A 27,269-nucleotide genomic window follows, 5' to 3' on the forward strand; every position below is an offset into this window, starting at 1 on the left:
CACCTGGAATGAACTGTGGTATTTATTGTTAGGTTTCCGTAGCAACGCAACAAGTCCTGTGTGTAGTATAAGTGTTTGGGAACCCTTTAGACGAAACAAATTTTGGATATGCTTTTGATACTAACGATACTGCCTATAAGGGTCGTGTTTCAATATAAAAGAAAACTTCAATATTGTTTTTCCTGTCGTTATAGGACGCCGCCTTAGTATTGGCCTAACTAGCAGTTATATAGCACTGACAGCGCGCTGGCTTTACAAACGCGCTTCTTCCTTAACATACAGTAGTCACCACAACAATGTGCTGGTAAAATGAGCCAACGAGGGTATTAAATCAATGGGTGGTCAGAGAGGAGGCAGCGAGCCCTCGCCGTTTGCCGTGCACTGTACAACTGTCCTCGACGAACAGCTGGACCTCGTCTTCAGTCTTCTGGACCTCGTTTTAATCACCTCCCTTCTTGAAGTCCTCATTTAGGTAGTTACTCTCTGATGTGCAACTGCTGGGAACGACATACATCCGTCCACACTATTCATCGCATATAATATAGTTCCACTAAGCTCTGTCATTATGCCTTGGTGTTAGGAAATTATTACAAAATATGTTAAGGTAAACGTCCGCGACCCTTTTAGCTAATTAGCCTCATAATTCGATTGTTGCGTCGCGATGTCACATGATACAACGGGGCTTGTTGGGACGAATTAGGTTTTGTTTACCACAGTTGGAATAGTTAGGCTCCATTTAAAGGCACATGGACGCTTTTTTGTTTGTTGACCTACAAATTCTCCAAGCTATGCCACCAAGTTAACTAACTACGGTTGACCCACCGCTGATTGATGCATAGCCATCAATGTTTTTTGTTGTTGTTGGCGGAGTTCAATCATACTTTATATGTAGGTTCATGGGTGCGTTTGCACGTGTGCGTATATATATATATATATATATATATATATATATATATATATATATATATATATATATATATATATATATATATATATATAAACATGCAAAATTTAAACGTTTCGGGGCGAGTGAAGGGTGAATGCTCCTCTCCACAACCAGCAACGCCAGTGACAAAATAAACAGGAGTGTTCTTCCGCAAACTTAAAACCGGCATATCTGTTCTCGGCAGCCCTTTTGTACGCCGTGTATCCCGAAAGGTAACGATACGACTACAAATTCTGCTCTACAGCGAATACACGTGCAGATTTCGGTACGAAGCACAGCATAGGCTATAGAGCTCGTGGTCTTTAGAGTAGAAGTTCGGGCCAGTTGGTGATGCATACTTGGTAAAATAAAGCGCGGTAAACGGAACAAAAAATGTGGCCGATACCGGAGAAAGAGCTACCGTAACTGCATATTTATAAGGTTGGTGGTGATGGTCTCCAGAGCTTTCTTGCGAAAGAGCCGTTTGGGCAAGACTGTCAAATCATCTTCCGTATCTGAAAGCACCAGTGCCAAGTCATTTCTCCCGCTTGAGTGCGCGCGCACACGCACACACACACACCCGTATATATATATATATATATATATATATATATATATATATATATATATATATATATATATATATATATATATATATATATATATATATATAATCACGACGGGTAGATTCTGCACACGTATAAGAGTTATTGTGCTTGCACTGTTATACGGGGCAACGCACTAACATCCGGAAATATCGTGTGTGCAGGGTAGTGAATATGTCATTAGGCACTGCATTGTCGGTCCCAGCAGCTAGAATAAAGAAAAACCACGACAAATCAGAATATTGAGTCCGGCTTTATTTTTGTTCTGTTCAGTAATTGATCGCACGTCATGCGCAAATAAACAAAACAGTATTTGTTCAAATTTCTTATTTGTTCTGATTTGGACCACACGTTACTTTTCTTTGGGCTTGTTGCATGTAGGTAGCTTTGGCGTTGACTTTGTGGCTCTCAATTTGTTGCGCCGGAACATGTGTAGCTGGTCACTTGGGTCGTGTTCATCCAAGGAACAACGTAGACGATTGCCGAACACTTCCCGTTCACCTGTTGTGGGAAATAAAATTGTTCAGTGAGTACATGTGATAATACACGATGATGGGGTGGGAATATTGGAGCGTTGTGATAAGACTTCGCCATTGTGAAGTCACTGCTCTGCCGAGTCACGACAGGATCGACACGTGCTTTGGATGCACGTTCATAGCCAGGGGTGCTAATTTCCCATCATCCACTAAGTGCACCAGGTCACTTCATGTAGTTACTCAATCGCATTTGACCTCTTAGCATCCTGAACAGCCCGAATACAATAGTGCGTCCAGAGTCCATGCGTGGTAGGTAACTGTAGTTGCGCACTTGCAACAAAAGGACGCGGCAAACATGGACGAGCGCAGTTTGCGCTCCTCTGCGTCTGCGCTGTCCTTTAGTGTAGAAGTGTGCAATCAAAGGTACCTACCAAGTATGAACCAACTCACCAAGCAGCAAGTTTTATTGGTCCATGCGAGTGCGTGTAAAAAAGAGTCCTCCAAAATGGGCAACGAATTTCGAGCGAAATCATCATCTTATTTTTAGATACTTGTGTGACATGCTGTATTAAGTGAGGTACGTGGACAAGCATACGCATGAGGGCCCTAGAGAGGGAGCTGCCCCCCTTTAATAACCTAAAAAGGTGGGGACGCAAAACCTGCCCCATTGTTCGCCTTAGTTATTGCCAAGCATTTTTTTTGCGATAGCTACGCTCGAAGGTTCTGATGCTGCATTCCGCGAACTGTTTACTATCCATCTTCAAGAAGGGTCATAAGTAGGCCATTGTGAAAAGCACGATGTCGCTTAATTTTTTTTCTATTTTTCATGCATTGTGAACTATGATGTAGTACTTTGGATTCCACCAATAGGAGGGGGGGGGGGGGCGCTGCGTTGAGGCTTTGCCTTCCCTTCCTCTTTTGTGACGAATCCTACGCACGACTGTGAATATACGCTTACTCGCATAGCGTATGCAAGGATGGGTCGAGGGGTGTGCGAAGTGGATTAATTTTCACTTGAAGACCAAGTCGGCCCATTTTTAGACCATGTCCATGTAATGGTGTTTTTATGTTACTAAGACACTCTTGCCATGAGCCAAACTGAAATGCTAAAAAAATAGAAAATATTATTTAATAGGCAAAAAGGAAACAACCGAAACCAGAACCCAACCGAGCGCACTGTCTACGTATGATGAGCTATTTGGTAAGAACCGGAAGTCGTATACTGGTCCCTCCGGCGCATAGTATGAAAAATGTGAAGACCAGACAAGCGACGCGATGGCCAGACACCTTATAGAAGGGAAGGAAGCTTTCCCTTGCTAAACATCACTGCCGTTGCCATGTAGTTAGTACAATAGTGCAATAAGCGTAGTTAAACATAAAAGTAGTAAACAATCAAAGTAGTTAGTTCAATAAACGCGTTAGTGGCCAAAGTAGTGATGCCATCGGCTGCGTCATTTCCGTTGACATGCTAAAATACCCTCACACAGACAGTGTTGTCAATAATTGTGGGAAGCGAGATGAACGTTTTGAGGAAATCTTTAAATTAAGCCTCTTCAGCCACCTCCGTTCGTGAACTCCTGTGCTCACGACAAAAGAGACCACATGCTGTGGAATTTTCGGCGAATTTTTCCGGGCTCAAGCTTCCTGTAGCAGTATTATCACCACTACCACCACCGTTATAAAGCAAGGTATTGCGGGTAGCAAGTAATTCTGTCTAATCTTTCATATCGGTGAGCAGCATGCAAACACGATAATGAAAATTAAAAAAAATATAGTTTAATAACCTGTAGGCCATGCGCTCTGTAATAGAGAGAGTGACTGTTAGTGCTAGGGTGCAGTAATTTATGCCAATCGATAATTATAGCAGTCCCAGATTAAGCTGTGTTCAATTTGGAAGCATCCTAGTACGCAGAAAACTTACAATGAGCGAGGCCTTTGTGTTCTGTTTGTTTTGTCGTTATGTACTGCGCGCATTTTTATCAAGGATGAATTGAATGTAACTAGTTCGGCTTTCCGTTTTGATATATACGACCACTCTGAGTAGGGCGTCACAAGCATCTGTTTATTAGCAAGTTTAACAACTACATGTGCGGTCGAAACGATTACTTTTCTGTATTCGAATAATTATAATACCTCGTCACTCTTATTGAAACACTGCCTCTTATAACTCTATAACTACTTATAACCTAAATTCTTAAATCCTTAAAACTTTTCTTGTCGGTATGCTAAAAAAAAAAACTGCGTCGTCAAAAGTAGAACGTGCTGGGACCAGTACGCATTGAGCTGTGCGCAATCGGTAGCCTAGCTTCGGTTCTCGGTGCATGCCTCAACCGTGACACCAGAAGACGAATTCATGTGAGGGTTAAACTGGCTGTTTCAAACTATCCTGGAAGGCCTAATGCATATGCAGTTGTCAAATGCCCACTCCGCCATAACCTTTCCTTTTGCGGCCGGGGAAGGGTCCGATACGCGTTCGTAAGGAAACACGCGAAAATACGCGGCTGCTACCTTTGTGGATTATTTTGCAGCAGCTGATGATGGTTAAATATAGCTGAGCGCTTTGTAACAGGTGTGCCTTCAAAACACCACTTGTTGTACATTTGAAGGCACTGTGTAAGCCCTACACGTCCCATGAATTTCTGGTCATTTTGAGTTACCGCTTTCTCAGTGAATAGAAAGAATATTCGCATAAGCTATGCATCTTTTTTTTCTAAATTTTCTATTCTTTTTTTACTGAAGTTTAAATAAGAAAATCTGGATAATAATACAATTTTTGTGAATGTTGACCACTGGGACTAAACTTTTGGGTTCACCTTTGGGCATATACGAAACTTTACAAAATCTCCAAAGTGCATTACTTCAATTTTACATTAAAACTGTATGCACTTATGCGGAATACAAGAAAACATAATGAACTGGCTATCCTGAAAAACATTGAAAATAATGGTACCTAAGAAATAAAAAAAACACGACTTTCAGATAGTCGAGTTCAAAATTAGAAAACGGTAAAAAGTGATCACGCTTTGCCACCAAACACTATTCGCCTACCTTATCTAGTAGCTCTAAGCTTGGTAATAGTTCCCATTGCCATATTTTTACTTTGGAGCCTCTTGTAATGCTTGTGTTGCTTCTTTATTTTTGTGAGATGTCATGTGAGATGTCACCATGGAGCGTGGTCAATGTTTTCCAGTATGTAGACTCTAGCTTGGTCTGGCTTCAATTCTAACTACTTCAGAATTTCGCCTCGTGTGATACTGTCATCATTAAATGCAAGAACAATATCCAAAGTCCCCATACTTAAGATTCTGAACCTCAAAAAGAGACAGCAGAAACTCTGCGACTCCATTCTCATTAACTCAACACTTACACCGGGTCCATTTCCCCTTCCCCAATGCAGGGTAGCAAACCAGACACTTGCTTTCTGGTTAACCTTCTAGCCTTTCTTCATACCATCTCTCTCTCTCTCTAAACCGGCTTGCCCTCACGCGCTATTCACTCTAATTGCATCGCAAGTAACGCTCGTCTTTCACAGCATACTCGTTGTCTGATGCACGTGATTCGCCTCGAAGGACGCTCAAAAAGCAGAGGAGTTCAACAATGAAGTGCTTGCTGGTTCAGCGGCTCAGTGCGCCACTAAAATTTATTCACATTAACGAGACAACTCTATGGGTTGCGGTGAAATTCACTCTTCCTGAAAACCTTTTTTACCGCCAGTATTTAGGCTTACTGACAAGCACGACAAACACAATAAAGCTACGACTGGGAAGTGTTCGAAGCGATGCGCTCTGAAGACGAAGTGTGAATATAAAGGCACACAGTGTCATCGTAGTGCCTTAAAAGTTACCTGACAGTTTTCTATACGCAGCTGACTCTAGACAAGCATTCTTACTTTACTACATGAAGATTTTTATATATGTTTCTATAGAGCCCCGCCACGGTGATCTCGTGGCTAAGGTACTCGGCTGCTGACCCGCAGGTCGCGGGATCAAATCCCGGCTGCGGCGGTGCGTTTCCGTTGGAGCCGGAAATGTTGTAGGCCCGTGTGCTCAGATATGGGTGCACGATAAAGAACCCCTGGTGGTCGAAATTTCCGGAGCCCTCCACTACGGCGTCTCTCATAATCGTATGGTGGTATTGGGACGTTAAATTCCACATATCATCATCATCATATGTTTTTATAGAAATGGGAGGCCGTAAGAACAGAGCATATACGAAGGGCTTGCGCTAGGGCGCCTTTCCATTCTTTACTTGCTTTCGGGAAAACTAGTTATGAGCCACGAAAAACTGCTGTTTTGGAAAATAATGAATGTGGATAGTATGCACACAGAGAAACCCTTCAGAAATGGCCAAGAAAACAAAACGTGATTTTTTTTTCATGTTTCGCCCTACCCTGTCCTCTTCACATGTTTCGAAGCCTGGCACAATTCTACGCTTCGGCCACGCAATGTTACAAACACTTCAAAAAAGCAAGAAAAAACAACTAAGGCCTGGGTTTAATTTTTAGTCGAACTAAACATTTTCGGTGTTTCTTTAATTTTCACCTTTGCCGATTTATCGGTCACACTCAAGATTAGGATTTTCTCTCGCAACCATCGACGCTGACGCCGCAGTTTTGGCGAAGTAAACTCTTTAACGCTGTCGTGTTAAAATGATTATTGATTGATTGATTGATTGATATTTAAGCTTTAAAGCCGCAAAATCATCGTATAAATCATGTCAAAATAGGTGAAATGCTCTTCAAATTCTTCGTGCAGAACAACACTTGCGCTGCTACACCGTCCCATAAACGTTCATCTGTATTATTAAAAAAAAGGGCTGGCAGGCTTTCATGTCCTCTATAGAAACGTGACACCTCAATCTGAACTAAACCTGAACTATCGATATATCACTAAACCTTACACGTCTCAGACTTCAACGTGTAATAACGGTGCACCTCGTTAGATGGTGACGAATACTAGCTCGCGAATGGCACACCAGAGAAAGTGGATTCCCCTTCATGTAGTCCCTTTAGGCATTACTTCGAGACATCGAATCTATGCACAACAGACATCGAATCTATGCACAACAGGCAAACAACGTACGGGCATGACACACACGCAACCGCTATTATAGCTGCGTGCGCTGTGAAACCTACACAGTTAAAGTGCGCAAATAAATGACAGAACATGCGTGATTGTTACAAGAACGGCGTCGCCAACTCGAACTATAGGTAAACGGCATAGCAGATAATAACCGGCTGAGTTCAGCTGATGCAGCTCCACAATTGGATTACGGATAATTCCGGGGGATGCAAACACACGGGATGCAGGAACGCTTACGATTCAAGGGTGGCAGTAACAAACAATAGGCTTGAGGTAAGCTTGCACTCAATTAGGTTGGATTTGAATTCACGAAGCCCGTTTATGCCGTAGAAAGCTTAGAAGATATACAGAAACGACTCCTTACTCGGTCAAGTTGCTCGAGTGAGACTTGCGTATAGTTTTTCAGCTTTGTCTATGCACATGTGAAGCGGGTATAGTTCCTTGATTTAGAAGCACACTGGCTTGCAAGCTTACCGGTCCGGCTGGAGGACATTGAGTGGCCGAATATTGCACTTGACCGATCCTGCAGCTTGTCGGCGCCGTAGTGAAGGTCAGGTTGTAGTTCACGCCAGCAACAACCTGCACAAATGTAAGGGTGAAGAGGTGTTGTTTTTGCTCATATGGGCTAACGTACTCAATCTTCACTATCAGTCATGAGGGACACTGTAGGGAAAAGGCTATGGATTAATTTAGGCAACTACGCATTCTTTAAGGGCGTGTAAAGGACATCGCTGGAGTATTCTTGCGTTGCGCTCTCATCAACCGATATGCATTATAGCCGCTACTTGGATCAGAATCCGCGTCTATATATGCAATGAGCCAGAAAACCGGAAATAGCCGAACAACTAGGCGGACCCTTGAAAAAGGCGAGATATCGGGCTTGTTTAATCAACATCAAGGTAATAATTTTAAAACGAGCATTACCTATGGGGCACATAGAGCGAAAACATCAAAGAGGACCTCAATAAATTATGTTTTAAGGTGTCGGAGCATATTCAATGGTTTTGGAAACTGCTGCAGACACTCCGGACGAACGGTGGTGGCTCGTCGCCGGCACAAGCCTTAAGCGCCTCTTGAAACACGTAAATTGATTGTCGCCCTCAACTCCAATGATGCAAAAGAGCGTCACGCAATGACGTCAATGAAATGCGCCATACTGGCTCAGATCAGCACAATGGGTGACGCCATCCATGACAGCATTCTGACGTGCCACGACGTAGCTTCACACCATGACATCACAAACGACAGCGTCGCCCAAATGCGGGCCTCTCACGGATGCAGCGAAAACCATAGAGAAGTGCGGAAAGCTTGCAATGCCTCCTATTTCGGAGGCAATGCTGGACCACGCTAAGTGCAGGAAGCTATCGGAAGGGAGCGGGGGAGGATCAATACTTAGGAGGAAACGAGTAGCATGGATTTCGCTCTCGGGTCGTCTTAAGCAAATACATAAGGAACCATGTGAGTTTTTATTATTCATTCAGTTCATGCATGTGGCACGTAGATTAGAAAATTATGTCGGTAAAGAAAGTAATTGTACAAAAGTAAACGGAAACACTGAAGTGTTGACGTAAGAAGGGGCTTGTCACTACGTGTGACAAAAAACAAGACAAAAACAGAAAAACGCATTTGATATTGTGTTTAGTTGAAAAGTACTAATATAACAATGTGAAAAATAAAAAGGTCACAAACTTCAAGTTGAGGAAACTAACAAAAACCATCATTACTTGGCGACGACGAACTGCTCCCAGGAACGACAAATTTATCAGCGTTAGACGAAACTTTGCGGGCAGGAACAGTTAATACGGCTCTCGCGTTCGGACAATCATACCGCAAATGAGTGCGCTCCACAGTCAAAAGTCACGCTGCTTATGAAATGTTGCCGATTACGCTGAGTGAATGCACCAATGACGGTAATTCTGACGAGACCTGACGGATGCACTTCTAAGCACTTTTAAGCACTTCTAAGCACTTCTAAGCACTCGTGAGATTACACTAAATATTGACTGAAAATTATTCACCTCCCTGTCTTTAATTTTAAGACAAAAGATTTGTGCAATTGTGATCACACTCTGCGTTTATTTTTTTTTGTTCTGGTCAAGTTCTGGTCATTTTGTTACTAGGCTCGTGTTTAGTATCCTACTTTGGCGCTTTCGCTTCAGTGAGATAAATGCGCTGGATGGTGAGCCATACTCAAGAGTTTCTCACCACGACAAGCACCATATTTATATTTATACAGTGCAGTATCGATCTTAAAGCTATTGTTTATGGGGTCCGTAAAATGCCTCTGACAACACAAAACCAAGCGAGTTACTCTCTCTTGGTGTTTCAAATCATTAAGGTGCTCATCGTGACTTCGGAATGCTGATTCACGTTACCTCATTAGAGCACGTACTTCAGACTGGTCCACATATATACGAGAAATGTCAGTTGTGAATTGTCTCCCACCTGCTTTACCATGCAGTCGCCCACCCTTTCCTTTTTGTCTGGCATGACTATCGTCTTCGATCAACTTATTTCACTTCATTTAGTAGGTTTTCAACCACACAAGCGGAAACAACAGCGCGTAGCGGGAAAGCACGAACGAAGTCCTGCTGGACTCTACTCTTAGTCCTGACATTGTCCGTAAATTTTATGACAAAATAGGCGGCCAAAAAGAAATAGGGCCCGTAGAAATGGTGGCCAAATCGAAAGAAACGACTCTCTTGGCACTGAACTCGGAGTACTTTAGGGGCTCTTCAAGGTAAATTGTATCTTACAGTATTCATGTGCACGTGCCTGATTTTTGGTTGCACAAGCGGCCAGTGAACAAATAAACATACAGACAACAATGAAATAAGCAATGCTCCGCCCTAACCTGAGTGGCGACGTTAGTGAGGTTGACGACCGTGTTGTATACTGTCTCGCCCTCTGTTTGCGTGGACACTGCGTAGTGGGCAAGCTTCAGGTACTTGGGGCTTCCCTGGGGGTTCTGCTCGGTCCAGCCTCCCACCATCGTTGAACCGGTATAGCCACTTCCCAGCAAGGCGCTTGTCCACAAACCAGCCACCAGAAGCAAGCAGGTCTGCTTGATCGCTATCATGGCAGCCGAAAGCTTTCAACACGTCCTGAAACCGATATACACCGTAAAGGTTAAGGTTACACTTTATTTTCATGGAAACATACCCTGTCCTACAGCAGGTGTATGCTACCACCTCATGGCAGCAAATAACCCACTGCCATCGCCACTACTACTCCACACTCGGCTATGCTATTTTTTGTGTGGCATAGACAAGCGACGGTTCCAGCCTGGTTACCAATCTGGGCCTTGCGCCTGTGAAGTTCCTGTCATTTAACCATTCAGTTTGTAAGGAAAGCAAAAGGAACATTTCGGACATCGGCTATATACTGAGGATGACGCCCGAAAATGTTAGTCATGCGGACGATAGAGTGGTCGTTAACCAATACCCAGGAATTATACCTGTTTATTGCTGCAAAGAGAGAACAGTGAGTGAAAAAAACAAAAACAAAGGGGGTTAGGGATGTCATAGTTGAAATCGGGAGAAAGAAAAATGGCACATCCCACGTACAGTGGGAATCGATGATATGCGAAGCATGAATTAGAAATTTTGATATGTCACTATGAATCGGCACTACGTTTTGAGGTGGAGGTAAATGATGCCATACATGACTTCCGTGTCATCATTATCATGTTTGGATGTGTCGTATACCTTCGTCATCTATTCACATCACGTGATACCAAATTTAGTGTATGTGCACCTAGCAAAACGGCCGCGAGCATGCTATGAGCGTTGTATGCTGTCATGTTCCCACATGACACGCGTGTCAGGATTATGTTTGCACAAATAAAACATTTCGCCACCATTGACGTCTCGGAACACCAAGTTTGGTATATATGGAGCTAGCAAAACGGCCGCGAGCGCATCATGAAGGGCCCAATATACTCCAGTGTAGCGTTGAATTGCGCGCACGCTGGGCACAGCGACGCTACGTTAGCGAAACGTGAGCACTCCTTGTCTGACACCAGGTGCGACCGGCGTCCATCGGCGCGGCCCGACGGCAACCGGCGCGAAATGAGACATGCTGCATCGCGCGCCGATGCCACAGAGTAACATTATTCTATGCCGATGCGTTACCCAGACAACACTGCGTCTCTCTCTTTTCGTGACGGAAGGACACCGGATGCGCTGAAATGCGCATGCGTCAAATCAACGCAACTCGGCGCGCGCCTGTGAGTATATGGCAAGATCGGCGCTTGGCGGGGCAACGCCGGTCCGCTCGAAATGAACGCCGACGAGCATGCACACCACATCATGTCGAAATGTATTGGCAGCTTCACTATGGCATGTAGTCGTGTTTTCACATGACACGCATCTCGTGATTATGATGTTTCAACCAGTCACATACCTTCGGCACCATTCACGCACAGTAATACAGAATTTGGTATATGTGACGCTAGCGAAAGGGCCACGAGCGCATCATTGATTTGATTGATATGTGGGGTTTAACGTCCCAAAACCACTATATGATTATGAGAGACGCCGTAGTGGAGGGTTCCGGAAATTTAGACCACCTGGGGTTCATTAACGTGCACCCAAATCTGAGCACACGGGCCTACAACATTTCCGCCTCCATCGGAAATGCAGCCGCCGCAGCCGGGATTTGAACCCGTGCCCTGCGGGTCAGCAGCAGAGTACCTTAGCCACTAGACCACCACGGCGGGGCGCGAGCGCATCAAGAGCGTGGCATGTAGTCATGCTGTTACATGACACGCATGTCATGATTTTCATGTTAGAGTCTGTCACTTGTGTTCACCATGCAATCATGTCGTACCGTACAGTTTTTCAACATGCCATGTGAAGGAAACCACAGCAAGGGTTACATAACCATGAAATGTAAATCATGACATTCATGGCATACATGTCAGGATTTTCATGTCATGACTAGTCAGACTATGTTCTTCATACAGTCATGTTATGCCATACCAAGTTTTGTATCGATACAATTATCGAAACGGCCAGGAGAGCTAAAGGTCCTAGGCTGCTAGATAGATAGATAGATAGATAGATAGATAGATAGATAGATAGATAGATAGATACGCTCAAAGTCACTGAAGTTTGCTAAAAATGCATCGCATTTAAAAGGAATATTGGCAGGGCCCGTAGCGCATAGGAAGGCTGGTCGCTGGTCACTAAGCGTAAATGACTAGATTGCAGGAAAAAAAAACTAAACAAATGCGCGACGGGGAAACAGATTTGGCTGGCAGAGGAGATTAGGAAGTTTGAGGGTACAATGGTGGCAGCACAAAACACATGACCGAATTGACTGGCGAAACATGGGAGATACCTTTGCCCCACAGTGGGCGTAGTCAGGATGATGATGATGATTACAATGAAGCTGTCTGAGCCTAAGCTGTAATGTCTTTATCATCACCGTAGTAGTAGCAGTAGTAGTGGATATAGTATAAGCCTCACGCAGGTCATATGACGTGAAGGGCGAGAGTGAAGCTGCATGAGGGCGACCAAACAAACGTGGGCGTCGTCGGCAGGAGGGTGCAGAAGGGGGAGGACAAATGTAACACCAGCCGTTATCTACTTCAAGTGCCAGTGTGCCACTTGTCCCTCCCCCCTCCCAGCCAAACAAACACTACTCTTCACCGTCCAGTCGTTATGCAGCACAATTTTGCAGCACCAGCCGACGCCAATGAAAACAGACGCTCGCTCAGGAAGAAGGCGAGAAGCGTTGGCGCTCCCTCGGTCGCACAGAGAGAGGGAGCGAGAGGAGGTTAATAAATGTTTACGGTAAGTAGGTCAAGCGGGAACGAGATCGCAGTCTTGTACATCGTATTCTATAGGTTGAACGCATGCGATGCATTAGGGAGCCTGTTTGAAAAAAAATTGGCAGATCCCACGTACAGTGGGAATCGATGATATGCGAAGCACGATTGAGAAACGTTGATATGTAACTTTAAAATCAGCACAACGTTACTAGGTGGAAGTAAATTATGCCGTGCATGACTTCCGTGTCATGATTATCCTGGTTGGATGTGTCGTTTACCTTCGTCATTTATTCACGGGGCGTGGTACCAAATTTAGTATATGTGTAGCTAGCAAAACGGCCGCGAGCACACTATGAGCGTGGTCTGTTGTCATGTTCCTACATGGCACGCGTGTCAGGATTATCATGATTGCACCAATCACAGATTTTCTCATTAATTGACGTCACATAACACCGATTTGGTATATGTGGAGCTAGCAAAGCGGCCACGACCTCATCATGAAGGGCCCAATATACTCCAATGTAGCGTTGACGCGCGCGCACGCTGGGCACAGCGACGTTACTTAAGCAAAACGCGAGCACTTATAGTCTGACGCCAGGCGCGACCAGCGTCCACTGCGTGGCCCAACGGCAACCGGTGCGAATTGTGACATGCTGCATTTCGCGCCGATGCGTTTCCCAGGAAACACTGCTTCTCCCTCTCTTCGTGACGGAGGGACGCCGGACACGCTGAAACGCGCGTGCGTCAAAGCAACGAAGTGCAGCGCGTGCCTGCGAGTATATGACAGGACAAGTGCCTGGCGTGGCAACGCCAGCGTGATGCGACGAAATGAAAGCCGGCGAGCACGCGCATCGCAACACATTGAAATGTATTCGCATCTTGACTATGGCATGTAGTCGTGTTCTCACATGACACGAATCTCAAGATGATCATGTTTGCACCCGTCACATACCTTCGCCATCTATTGGCGTCGCGTAACACCGAGTTTGGTACATTTGAGGCTAGCGAAACGGCTGCGAGGGCATCAGGAGCGTAGCTTGTAGTCATGTTGTTACATGACACGCATCTCATGTTTATCATGTTTGCACCAGTATCAAAGCTTCGTCATCCATTCACGTCCCGTAATACCAAAGTTGGTATAAGTGAAGCTAGCGAAACGGCCGCCAGCGCATCATGAGCGTGGCATGTAGTCTTGTTAATAGATGACACGCATCTCATGATTATCATGCGTGCATTAGTCACATACTTTCGTCATCTATTCACGTACCGTAATACCAAATTTGGTAATTTGACACTAGCGAAACAGCCGCGAGAGCATCATCAGCATGGAACGTAGTCATGCTGTTACATGACATGCATTGCACGATTTTGATGTTAGGGTCTATCACTTGTGTTCGCCATGCGATCATGTCATACCATGCCAGTTTTGCAACATGCCATGTGAACGAAACCACCGCAAGCGCTGCAGGACTATGAAATTTAAATAATCACATTCATGGCATACATGTCATGATTGTCATGTTATGACTCATTGAATATGTTGTTCATATTGTCATGTTGTGCCATACCAAGCTTGGTACTGATACCATTATCCCAGCGGCCAGGAGAGCTGAAAGTCGTAGGTGGCTAAATAGATAGATAGATAGATAGATAGATAGATAGATAGATAGATAGATAGATAGATAGATAGATAGATAGATAGATAGATAGATAGATAGATAGATAGATACGCTCTATGTCGCCGAAGTTCGCTAAGAATTGCTTCGCATTTAAAAGTGAACATGTAGACTCCCTTCGATGCATCGTCTGCCAGCGCCACAGTGTGCCCACGCAAATGGCGTTATGGGAGGTGAGGCCGTGGTGGAACGCTACCAGAGTGGCGGTGCATGTTAGGCAATGAAGTAGCACTTGCAACAGCTTGATGAAGAATTTTAACAGAAGAAGAAAGACGAAGCACAGAAAAATAGTGTCTTTCGCACCTCATTCCTGTGATTCGTCTTCTTCTGGTTGTGCTTATGGGCGTCGAAATGTTTTCTCGAAGTTATGTACCGTAATATGCATTTTGGGTGAACGGGTGGGTGAAATGGAGCACAATGGCACTGGAACGCTAGCGTCCCAATCATGCACAGTGTTGATTGCTCATATGTCGCAATGAATCCACATTGCTTAAAGAAACGCTAAGGAGGAAAACGATTTTTCACCTGTTAAAGTAGAATTTCCCCATCCTGAAAACACCGCTGTTACCACTACTTGACATTTGTTAAGAGGGAAAGCGCGCGAAAAAAACAACTGCAGGTGGATACGCCTCCGTGAGATTACCGCACCAAACATGATGTCATAGATTTCGAAAGTGTCTACTGAGCTTTACGCAGCTTTTGAGCGATAAAAATGGAATACACTGTCATTTGTAACTGTCATAGAACCAGAATACCAAGTTTAGAAAAATTTGATTGAGCCATCGTCATGAAAGCGGGATAAACATTCTGAAAATTTATACGTCATACGCAGAGGTTTCAGCGTGAAATTTGAAAATGAAACGGCAACCTTGGCATCCCCCGCTAATCATTAACGTATGATAGTGAAACCTATGGCAGTAGAGTTCTCAGAGCTGTATTCATCAATTTAAATCAAGTAATCGTTTTTCTTTTCTGTTTTTTTAAACCGAAGAACAATGAAACAACGAATAAATTTTAGCGAAAAGCTAGCCGGAAAAAAGGAGTAATATGCAGGGCTAGATGACAGGCATAAAAGCTTCCTATTTGATGGTTTTCGTGCTGTATAACTAGCTGAAAGTTTCGTTTTAAGGTACACATCTCCGTTTACAAAATGTAGTCTGTATGTTGGAACTGTATTTACATGAAAAGAACACTGAGGGCATGCAAAAGGTTATGAAAGCGCAGAAGGTTAGTTTTGAAACTTTATTTTAGTTGCAGGTACGGCAGCTCCTACAGAGGCTCATGAAGGAGCGTACACAAAGAATACAAACAGACAATAACAAGTACCTACATGTAAAGGCAGAGCAATGTTCTGTACTTGTCGTAATACTGCATTAAGACTTCTAAGGCACACGTCAGTATCACGTACAACTGTGCTTCAATAATCAAGAAATAAGATAGGTGCAAGAAACTATTTTGCGCCATCTGTGGCACATTTCGGGTCTAGCCTGATGACGCACTTGGAAGAGCCAATCACCAGTACTAAAATTACTCGTGATAAACAAAGATGGCTGCACTGAGCACAAGACCGCATAAAATGCTGCTCGCCTATTACTGAACGATTGACGACGCAAGATGGTTAAAACATTCCCGAAGATGCGGGTAGTCAACGTGGATGGTTCCCTTTTTGCCACAATGGCCAAAATAAGACCGGCTGACCAGGTATCGTCCAATACCACCTGGATAATTTGAGGCCTGCTCACTGTCTCTGCCGCGGGCTCTGACGTCACTCTGTTTAGACCGCACTGTTTCGCTGCACAGTCGTGCCAACGCTTGCTTGCGCTCGTCGCTCGACAGGCATGGATCGCCAAGCCTGACGAACATTTTCGTGGTGTACTGGTGTGCTTGTGGGCGACTCTAGAAGACCGTGTTTTTGTGCCTGTGAACTGCAGCGTGGATATGTGATGCGCTTTGTGTACTGGATATTCGCAATGTGTACACGGCTGCAAATTCGATTAGTTGGGCGATGCTGCGTGGCGAATTGTCGCGGCAATTGATGATTGATATGTGGGGTTTAACGTCCCAAAACCACCATATGATTATGAGAGACGCCGTAGTGGAGGGCTCCGGAAATTTAGAGCACCTGGGGTTCTTTAACGTGCACCCAAATCTGAGCACACGGGCCTACAACATTTCCGCCTCCATCGGAAATGCGGCGGCCGCAGCCGGGATTTGAACCCGCGACCTGCGGGTCAGCAGCCGAGTAATTTAGCCACTAGACCACCGCGGCGGAACAATTGTCGCGGCAAATAGACCGAAGTTGCGAGTGTTCTCGTGTCCTAAGGACAACCGAAAAACGAAATGCGAGCAGGTCGTTCGTCAATCTCTTTTCTCCCCTTCATTCTTTCCACCAGTGCAGGGTAGTAAACCGCACGAGCGTCTTGTTAACCTCCTTGCCTTTTCTTGCATCTCTCTGTCTTTTTCTATCGGCTATTGATTCATGATAGATAAACCATTGGATAACTCTTGATTGGTTCCTCATCGGTTATCGATCGCCTATTCATTGGTTATTACTTGGCCGTAGTTATCTATTTGTGCCATGTGAAGCGCAAGAAAAACTTTTCTAGATTTTATAGGATATTGAATGATCAACGATTAGCTATGCAGTGTATATTGATGGTCTATCACTGGGCATTGATGCTTGGCAAATATTCACTTCGAAGGTTTTGCAAACGCCGCACGGTGAACATAAAGCATCAAACGCTCTTTTTATTACTGCTCAAAAGACGCAGTACGCAACTCACTGAGTTTTTTTTACAGGCTGTAAAGATAATTGCGAAATATTAAGATGTTCTTTTTTGTCGCCTTGTAGTTATCTGTAAGTTCTTTTAAGACATCAATTTATATAGACGCAAAAATAATAGGTTTCCGCAATACATTCGAATCAAACATTATTGTCAACTAATAAATAGCTAAATGAAGCCGAGTAGCTGCCGTTCTATTGTATTAAGTTGAAGGCAACAGCTCAACACAGAAAAATAGGAGCTTGAAATATATAGGATGATATTTATGCCTGAATCACAGTCAGTGCTCTCTAGCTAAAGACCACGTCTAGCTAATGGGTTCATTGCTATATTTGCTATTAGCGAAGCAATGCGAACAGCATATGTTAATAAAATTGAATGATGTCAGTCTCTTTTGTAATTACAAATCTTTTTGTATTCCTTCCGAACAAATTTTGATACGCTGAGTTTTGTTATCATTTTATTCCAACTTGGTTTTAAGTGGACGAAGGTTATAAAGTTAAGTCGATAGTGACGTTCTATCGTACGTTGTATATGCTGGACAAATCTTTACGCATTTTCGGTTCACCAAAGTACCGAGTACTCGTTCATATTGACTATTACAGTGAAGTTTCTAAACAGCTATAATATCGCTGTTTTTTTTGTTTAATGTAGTTCATGTGGCCACAAAGAAAGTTCAAGTTCCAATTTTCATAAGTACGTTACCCGATTGGTGAATGAATTTAAAGGTACTGTAGGGCAGTTTTATTCACACTAAAATTTCTCAGGTTTTAATTGATGTTTGTATGTATTAGTCCACTGATTACTTTTTATGCTTTAATGTTTTGCGTTGCGTGATTTTTTTTAATCTATATAATGTCTAAGGAGTTAGATGATGATGCACGTGGAAGGTATCGGCTACACTTTGGCCCTTGAGTCAATATTGAAGATGTATATTTAAAAGGAACTACGAAGAGCAGTACACGGAGAGTAAAACACACAAGCACACGTGTAAAAACCCACTCACAAGCATATGTCGTTTGATTTCATTCGGACTTTAAGAATTTACACGGCTATATTTTGTTTTTATAATAATATTATTATGTGATATCTTACGTCCCAAAACCCACGATATGATTATGAGAGACGCTGCAGTGGAAGGTGTCTGAAATTTATACCATCTGGTGTTGTTTAACGCGCCCTGACACCGCACAGCATCCGGGCCCCTACCATTTCGCTTCCATCAAAATACTACCGCCGCGGCCGGACTCGAACCCGAGACCCCCGGGTCAGCAACCGAGCAATGTAACCACTGATCCACCGCGGTGGACTATCTTTTGTTTTGCATCAATGAATCTTGTGCCTTGTAAGAAACGGTACATCTTTTTGCACCGTCGAACTGTTGCCGTATGTTGTAAAATACTTCGGGTTTTTGGCCTGCATATTATCTATTGTCATGTAGCGTTACGCAAAAAAATAGACAGCAACAGAATACGCATGTTGCTCCCTTGATTTATTTAATGTTAATGCGCTTTCTTATAGCATACTTTCTTTCAGTAATGCGAATGTGTCCTAAAATAACTTGAAATGCTTTTTTGTGTCATTATATAATGCTTCACTGAATACATCGTGCATACTAGACCATAGGGTCCGCTAATGTCCGCAAGGTGATGGAAGACGGAAATACAGGTGGGGTTTACAAATTGCCAAGAGCGATCTGGTTTCCAGCTCACGCTTGTTGAAACAGCTCAAGTTAGTTCTGCAAGTCAAGTACATAGCAGCAATATTTTGTTCTTCCACACTTCATCGTTCGATCTCTGCATGCTATTGTCGCTATTATTTACCACCGACGCTAGATGCAGTACATACGGTGCTACCGAACAGAAAACATTCATGGTACTCACCCAAGAAAAGCAGAAACTATAACGTCGAGATAAAGCGATCGTCGCTGGATGAATCGGAGTCGGTGTAACACGACCGTGCACTATAAAGCCTTCTGATTGCGGGGCGCAGTCGTCCGAACGCAAACACGAAGCCCGGGGAAAGCGTTTGACAGCTAAGCATGGACGAAAAACCCTGCGCGCAGCAAATGTCGATTGCTTGTAGAAAAAAAGAAGAAAAAGGAAAAGAAGAAAGCTTGCACGCAAGTCCGGCACGTGCTTGGCTAGCGGTGTAGGAGATAAGTGGCCGTGCGATGAAGTGTGCGTTGCACGAATTCTACAGCTGACGTTGCGCAAGGACAGACGTCAGACAGGTGCACTGGACGCCTTCTGCGCGAAAAACAAAATAGTCTATAGGCGGGGGCTGTCTCGACGATTCATTCATTCTGTCTCGACGACGGTTGTTGGTAAAAGTAAGGGAGGCTCGGTCAGTGGCGTCGCAGTGCACACAGACTATTTCGCAAGCACGTGCGTAGGCAAGGTTGGGGTATTCGCCAGCTTATATACACACGCCCACATACAAATGTACGCGCGAAAGTATATAAAACTTTTGAAGCGCCCCACCCCCCCTCACCTCGCGAAGAAAACAAAAAAAGACGTGCGGCTACTCTCCTGAATTTCAGAAATCGGTTTCAGTGATTTTTTATCGAACTGTTATGCCCATCGTTTTGTACCTTCAATACTGACGAACAGTGCTGCGGTAAACGCATACGTGTGAAAACAGTTGAGTTGGTAGATTTGGCACCTATTTATTCACTTTATTTATTTATTTGTTTATTTATTTATTACTTATTTATTAGCATATGACCAAGAGAGAGAGGGTGTTACAGAGGGCCTGAGCACAATATGAACACAGTAAAAATTATAACAGCAGCTAAGGAAATACTACAAATCACAATAGTTAAAACAAGAAAAACAATCACAGCATGTCCACGGAGTGAATGATGATTGGTGAGGCGAAGCATTCATCAGTCCGTCCGTGCTTTCGTCCATCCATTCATTCTTGCTTACGTCCGTACATGCGTCCATCCGTGTATCCATCCATCCGTGTGGCCGTTGGTGCGTCCGTCCGTCCCCGCATTCGTCTATGCGTCCATATGTTCGTCAGATCGTTCGCCCGTCTGTCTGTCTGTCTGTCTGTCTGTCTGTCTGTCTGTCTGTCTGTCTGTCTCTCTGTCTGTCTGTCTGTCTGTCTGTCTGTCTGTCTGTCTGTCTGTCTGTCTGTCTGTCTGTCTGTCTGTTTGTTTGTTTGTCCGTCCATCTGTGAGTGTTTCCGTGCGGCCATCCTTCTGTCTGTCCATCTGCCCATCCGTCAATGCGTCCATCCTTCTGTCTGTCTGTCCGTCCATTCATACGTCCATCAGTTCGTTCATCCATCTGTATTTCCATCCACCTGTCCGTCCGTCTACCCAGTGAACACTTCTAGTACCGCCGTATAACATGTTTTCATGATGTATTCATCATATACAAGTACCGCCATCCAGCGGACATTCTAAGGACCACAATTTTGGATAAGTGCCAGCAGTGGTTACGCACTACAACGAGGGACGCACAAGCCACGCCATAATGAGCTTCGTTCCTCAAAACAAAGAACAATAGTAGTCTGCAGTTCCCCCATAAAGGTTTGTGAAACTACCGTCATGAAGAGCGCTTGGTCCTTAGTGGCAGCAATAGAGAGGGACGGCGGTTCCAATCTCTACTTGTCTTTGGAAAAAAAGATTGCAAATAGTGGTTAGTGCTGCAGAAAAGAATGGCTACTTTAATCAGGGTTGTCAACATGAGATGAGAAGTATGCAGGTTCCTAGGTGAATTCCTCTCTCAGTGCTTGATTATGGAAAAAATGGCAGCATATCCACGGGGTGAATGATGGAAAGTGTGGCGAAGCATCCGCCCGTCCATTCGTTCTTGCTTCCATCCGTCCATGCGTCCGTCTGTGTGGCCACCCGTGCGTCCATCCGCCCGTTCGTGCGTGCGTCTGTTTGTGGGTCCGCACATCCATTCATGCGTCCATCCCTGCGTTCGTCCATGCATCCGCCCCTGCGTCCGTTCATGCATCCATTCATCCGTCCGAGCAGCCATCTCTGCGTCTGTGTCCATTTGTCCATCTAGTCAGCACTCCAAGTACCACCATCTCGCATCTTTTCATCATATATTCCGCATATAGAAGCACCACCATCTAGCGTACATTCCAAGGACTAAACGAGAGGTGGCACACGCACACTTTCTTACGGCTTGCGCTTCGTGTCTACTTCCCACCTTTAACCACCTCGAGTTCATGGTATATACTAGTTCACTGTATTCATGGCACTGCGACCCAACGCTCGCTAAACCTTTCAAAACCAAGGAGGTTACGCCCAGCGAGTATAACGTAGCAACCCTGTAGCAAATTTCTGGAGCCCTCCACTACGGCGTCTCTCATAATGATATGGTGGTTTTGAGACGTTAAACCCCACATATATTATCAATCATTGTGCCATTGCTGAACAAAAATAGCCTAGCATTGGTGGCGAATATGGCTGAGGACCGAGTACTTTCATACGAGGAAGTTCGCGATCTGATTCTGCATGAACTGAAGCTCACACCTGAGGAGTACAAACGCCACCTTTACGCCTGTCGGAAAGGTGATGAAACATGGGGACCAACTTCACAACGAGACTCGAGATTTTGCTTGATTATTATTTCCGCAATAGAGAAATTAGCAGTGTTCAGGAGCTGCTGGCGTTGCTCATTTTAGACAGAGCCAAGCAGCTGATGTGTGAAGACATGCGTACATACGTGATTCAGCATGAGACAGCAGAATGGCTGTGCCCTCATGACCTCGCGAAGTTGGCGCAAACATATGATGAGAGCACGAGTTATAGAAAGCCACGAAATCCAGCTACTGGACGATCTAAGAATGGTGAAACGTTCAATCACCACTCGACAGTTAGGCTAGCTCAGCGAAACAAGAGAATGGGCTCCCGATGCTATGCTTTCGGAGAGAGTGGACACTATCAGTGGCAGTGCTCCCAAACGACACAGACGGCAGCAGAAGAGGCACAAGACCGTTTGTCTCCGGATAGACTAACCGCGCGGGTGGCATGTGAACAGGTGGAGGCCAACGTTGCACGGGCACGGTGGTGCTGGAATATCAAGATTGATGTAAATGGAATTGATAAGTGTGGGTCGCAAGTTTCACGCGTGCTTAGATTCAGGAGGCGGATATTACAGTGATCTGGGAAAAGTTAGTCCCGCAATCAGCGAGAGTTCAGCGAGTAGGCCAAGTATGCTTGAGAGGAGCATTTCGGCAGGCAGTTGCAGTTGACCTAATGTACGTCTCGTTAGCCCTGTATATTTCGGGTGGAAGCTCAGCTGCGGAGCTAATGGAACTGTGCACGGTCACAGATGAACTCGTGGAAGGAGTATAGACGCTCTACTTACACCAGACACGCTGGAAAAGCTTAAACAGACGCGAAGTGAATCGAAGACATTGGCGGTTTAGATAGTGAGAGTAGAGGTGAACGCTTCTGAAGAAATTGATCGTGAAGATGAGGTCAGTGCTAAGGAGAAACCGGAGCACCAGCCAGATCTAGCGGGATCGTGATCCGTTTCTTTGACAGGGCAAGTAGCGGCTAATGAGGCGTACAATAAAATGTTCGCAAAAGACCTAAGAGAAGACAGATCATTGTTTTCGCCGTGGTAAGAGGCGCGTGAGGGAACACATGAAATGTTCATAGAGGGGGTCCTATCGTTCCACCGGGAACTCTTAACGGGAGGCAGTGTAACCAACTTGTATTACCTGAATAACTCCGCGAAGTGCTTGCTGTCGCTCACGATGCACCTTTTGGCGGGCATTTTTCAGCGAAGAAGACAAAAGAGCGCGTTTGTAGTGCATTCTTTTGGACGACAATGGTGCCGGACATAAAAAGCATTGTCAGTCTTGCCATACATGTCAGAAATTCGCCAGTAGGAATGTGGTAATAAGAACTGCAGCGTGAGCACGAAGGTGCTAGAAGAAACAGACGAAAGGCGAGGCAAAGAAAGCAAAGAGGACAACACGAGCGCAACACAGCACTCGTGTTGTCCTCTTTGCTTTCTTTGCCTCGCCTTTCGTCTGTTTCTTCTAGCACCTTCGTGCTCGCGCTGCAGCCCTTATTACCATGATTTCAAACCAACTAGCCCAAACAGCAGTAGGAATGTGGCCGATCCAGTGCAAATCGCTCCCCTCACACGACCGCAAACACCATTTCAAGTAGTGTACCTTGACTGTGTCCGTCCCGTAGAAACTGCATCATATTGTCGCCATCGGTACGCTTTGTGCATGATTGACTTATGCATGAGGTGGCCTGAGGCCATCCCGCTTCGAGCTTTGACCGCGAGCGCAACTTGTCTGGTGTTGTTGGATATATTCCCGCGGTACGGGGTCCCAGAACTCAAATGCAGGGACAGGGAACTAACTTTACAGCCACGTTGACTCGAGAGCTGACAGAAAGGCTAGGATTGGAGGTACGCTTTTGAACACCAGAACACCCGCAGAGTAACGGCTTAGTAGAGTGGTGGAACGGAACATTAAGGCGATGTTGAAACATGTCATACACGATCATGCGCGAGATTCAGACCGCTGCATGCCATGTGTTCTGTGGGTGTATCGTGAGATCCCTCATAAGAAAACACGGGTGTCACCATTTAAGCTAATGTACGGTCGTATGGCCCAAGGCCCGTTAAACATACAACAAAAAAAGCTGGACGGGAGATTGGCAACCTCCAATAGGTCTAAATAAATCTGCGACTGCTTACTTGACGGAGCTACGTGCTCGAGTGGCAAAAGCAGCTCGCGCAGTTGACGGCCACGCAGAACGAATACAGCGTGAAGTCTGAATGTTCAATAATTGCAATGGTGCACCGAGGAGTGTACGGGACAGGGTCCAACCTGCGATTGTGCGGGTGTGACTACTAGACTGCGTTTTTCTGCATTTTTTTATTTTCGAGTATGTGTCTCTTCTTGTTATTTCTGCGTGACTTTGTGCGTTTGGGTGACCACCAACATTTTAAAAAGAGACACTTGTGTGATAGTGCTTTGTAACGATGTAAGACATTGTAGTGAATTCCTTGTAACATGTTTTTGTTGTTTTAGTTACTTTTGTAGGATGTTTACGCGCGACTCGAAGTGTGGGCAGTGTGCCTAGTGCCCCCCCCCCTCTCCCTATACGGTTCTTGAAGTCGTATGTACAACAAGCGTACATACAACATTCTTGGGTTAGAAGGAGTTGTGTTTGGGGCAGGCGAAGGATGGCCAGTCGGTAGACGGCGCCCGACGAAAAGGGAAGTTAGTGAAAAGGGGCTGCCCAGACGCGGACTACGCCGTTCTCCTCGAAACGCGTCTTTGTCGTCAAACCCCATAAGCCTTTGTTCACCGCTCCATGTGCTGGGGAGTATGAGCTTGTATAGTTTTGTCGCTTCATCAGTAATGCGTGACCAAGTACATCGATAAACTGCCCCATTGACACAATAATAATTCATCAAGTTTTGTCAGAGCACTAAGTAACTTCGCATGAAAAATAAGTTGAATGTAGTCTTCATAGCCACCGGATATTATAGTTTCGCTATGTAAAGAAAAAAAAATATTCATACGCAAACTTTTATGATATTGCCCATTTTAATTTAAATGTAAATAACATACTAATTACTTTATGTTCATTATATCTTCACAGAAACCTTGGAGGACACTTTGTCTAAAGACACAGTAAATTCCGCTTTGTTACGTTGAATAGTTTCACCGTACTCGCAGTACAACGGAGGCTTGTACAGCGAAAATGCTTTTGTTGCCCACACTATTTTCATTGCTACTAGGTAAGGCTTGCGACCAGGCATCAAAATGAGATCTCATTGAAAAGAGGGGACAATAAGCTTTTTGAAGTAGCCCAATGCTGTTTTATCTGTGAAGCGCAGCGAGCCCAGTGCATGCGCAAACAATGCGTAAAAGGCGGAGTGGTTGCAGCCGGAGTGGGACCACCAACTTGAATTTGAAGCTGAGATGCTGTCATCCTGAGACTCTCAGCTCGTACTCGTTCAATTGAAGTGCGGTTGCAAGACAGTTTCGAGTGGCGCGTGCTTTTACAGTGCAGGTGCACACCCGTGCGCGCGTGGCGATACTGCCAAAGGAGTGAATGGTGATACCAAATGCGGCCCTGTGGCTGATATAACGATGCAAGCTAAACCGAAGCTACTGAAAACTGGCTAAGAAGGCCACCTCAAAACTTCATACATGCGGTGGACCTTTGGAAATATTTTTTTGTAGAATAGGCTTTCTACTAAATACCTGGCATACATTTCTGATAATTAATACTGCTCAACACGGTCAGGTTGCGAAGTTCATACCATGATGTGATAGTTGGCTTGCAAAGCTTTGAATTACAGAGCGTTGATATTACTGTAGCATAACCACGAGGGGCACACACTTCTAATAAGTTCGCCAGCCAAGTGCATTTTCTCAATAACACACGCACATTGCTTCGTGTAAAAATGGTCTGTCAGAAATCATTGTTGCCAGAATGGGCAAGCTCGAACGGATTCTGAAAGTTGAGTGGCTGGAGTAACTACTAGAAAGTGCTGGATGCGCGAGAAGTAATTTCAACATACCGATATCGACTATCCAAAGCATTGATCAATGGTGTTTAATTTGAATATGCGTAGTAATAGAAGAGTTAATGAAATAAGCATTCTACAAAGGCAGAAAACAAGGTAGTGTGTTTTTTCTTTGCATACAAGCATCTTTCACCGTGAAATGTACACTACACTGCATGTACGCGATAAGCATCCAATACTTTGTTGTTACCATCTTAGATGATGAACGGTTGCACCTCACAAGCTTTCTAAGAGCACTCTAGCGTCGCGGCGAGACGCCAACTTCGTTCGAAGTCATCGCGTCTGGCATACGCAATGATTGCAGCTATAGCGCCGAGGTGGCAGCACCAGCCGGAAGGGATCAGCAGACTGCGCTGCTGCGTACGCGAGTCTTTTTTTTTTTTTCACCAGGAAAAAGAAGCTTTTGCACAATGCGAGCGCTCAGTGTTCTAAGTAGCGGCACATGTAAAAGTGTCAGACGAAGCGTTCAGCGAGGCCCATTAGCACATCTCCATCTATAGAACAATGGAGTAGTAGACGTAGTCTCCCATTGAACAACTGAGAACATCAATCTTCGAGGAAAGGAACAATATGTTTTCAGCTTTCCTGAATGGTGAACCCATCCAGCGGTGGTCACTGCCGGGCGGCTTTGGGAATAACGAAACTTAGGGCCATACAAATATATTGAGTGACGAGTGAACTCGCAGTAGTTGCCTTTAACATTTTGTAAAGTGGGCGTTATAGTTTACGATGCGCGTACTTCCCACATGAGTTTTTCCATAGCGGCTACGTTTTCTTCAGCTCACTCGACAGCGAGGGGAATGGATATCGTACTCGTCATTTCCACTGTCTGAAGTAAGAACATTGTCGCTGATAACGGCGGTGTTTAAATAAATATATAAGTTCATGAGTTTACAGCAAGACAGAGAGAAGAAAGACCGAAAAAAAATTGTAAATGAGAATAATACTCAAGTTCAAGAGTCTATCCTTTGTGCGTAAAAGACCAGAAAACGCTGATTGCACTGCTTACACTACAAACCTTCTACCCACTATAGTTTATCTGAGCAGTTGCCTACCTTTCTGGATGGCACGAAACCCTTCCTGGAAGCCTGGGACGCGCGTTGCGAAGTGATGACACCGTGGCCATCGTCGGTGTACACGGGATATCCGCTTACAAGATCAGCTGTTGTTCGTTCTTTGTAGTTGACTGTTTCCGGTTGTTGATCTTACCTACATTCTAGGTGTGTGGGAAAAGAAACAGAGCGAAATCTCAAGACGTCCTTGTTTCCGCGATAACCTGAGCGAGTTGTAAAAGCGGGCGCAGCTGCTGCGGGCCGCTGGCCGGGTTTCTGAGTCGCGTACTCTCGACACCAGGCAGAACGTAAACAGACTGGGCACAGCTGCGTGTCGCTCAAACACATTGCG

At 44.8% G+C, this 27,269-nt stretch overlaps 1 protein-coding gene across 2 annotated transcripts; it reads right to left on the reverse strand.

Annotated features, from left to right (window-relative positions):
• Positions 1–1,764: 1,764 nt before the first annotated feature.
• LOC119186215 (cystatin-2) lies at positions 1,765–27,168 on the reverse strand. Of its 2 annotated transcripts, none has more exons than XM_075866550.1 (4): positions 26,921–27,168; positions 9,942–10,191; positions 7,562–7,666; positions 1,765–2,031 (listed from the first exon to the last, which is right to left on the reverse strand). In XM_075866550.1, exons 2-4 carry the CDS (start codon positions 10,164–10,166, stop codon positions 1,939–1,941), a joined length of 423 nt encoding a protein of 140 aa, XP_075722665.1. In that variant the 5' UTR covers positions 10,167–10,191; positions 26,921–27,168; the 3' UTR covers positions 1,765–1,938. The 2 variants fall into 2 exon arrangements, with proteins under 2 accessions (XP_075722665.1, XP_075722664.1); XM_075866549.1 differs by lacking the exon at positions 26,921–27,168 and adding an exon at positions 19,206–19,364.
• Positions 27,169–27,269: the final 101 nt, after the last annotated feature.

This window comes from Rhipicephalus microplus, chromosome 6, assembly GCF_043290135.1.
Source record: "Rhipicephalus microplus isolate Deutch F79 chromosome 6, USDA_Rmic, whole genome shotgun sequence".
NCBI classification, from domain to species: domain Eukaryota; kingdom Metazoa; phylum Arthropoda; class Arachnida; order Ixodida; family Ixodidae; genus Rhipicephalus; species Rhipicephalus microplus.

What these genes read in the sequence shown, in the direction of transcription:
- LOC119186215 (XM_075866550.1), bottom strand. Translation starts at nt 10,166, where the DNA reads ATGATAGCGATCAAGCAGACCTGCTTGCTTCTGGTGGCTGGTTTGTGG. An exon ending in TCACTAACGTCGCCACTCAG is followed by an intron (nt 7,667 to 9,941) that starts GTTAGGGCGGAG and finishes ACATTTGTGCAG; the next exon opens with GTTGTTGCTGGCGTGAACTA. An exon ending in AATGTCCTCCAGCCGGACCG is followed by an intron (nt 2,032 to 7,561) that starts GTAAGCTTGCAA and finishes TTCCCACAACAG; the next exon opens with GTGAACGGGAAGTGTTCGGC.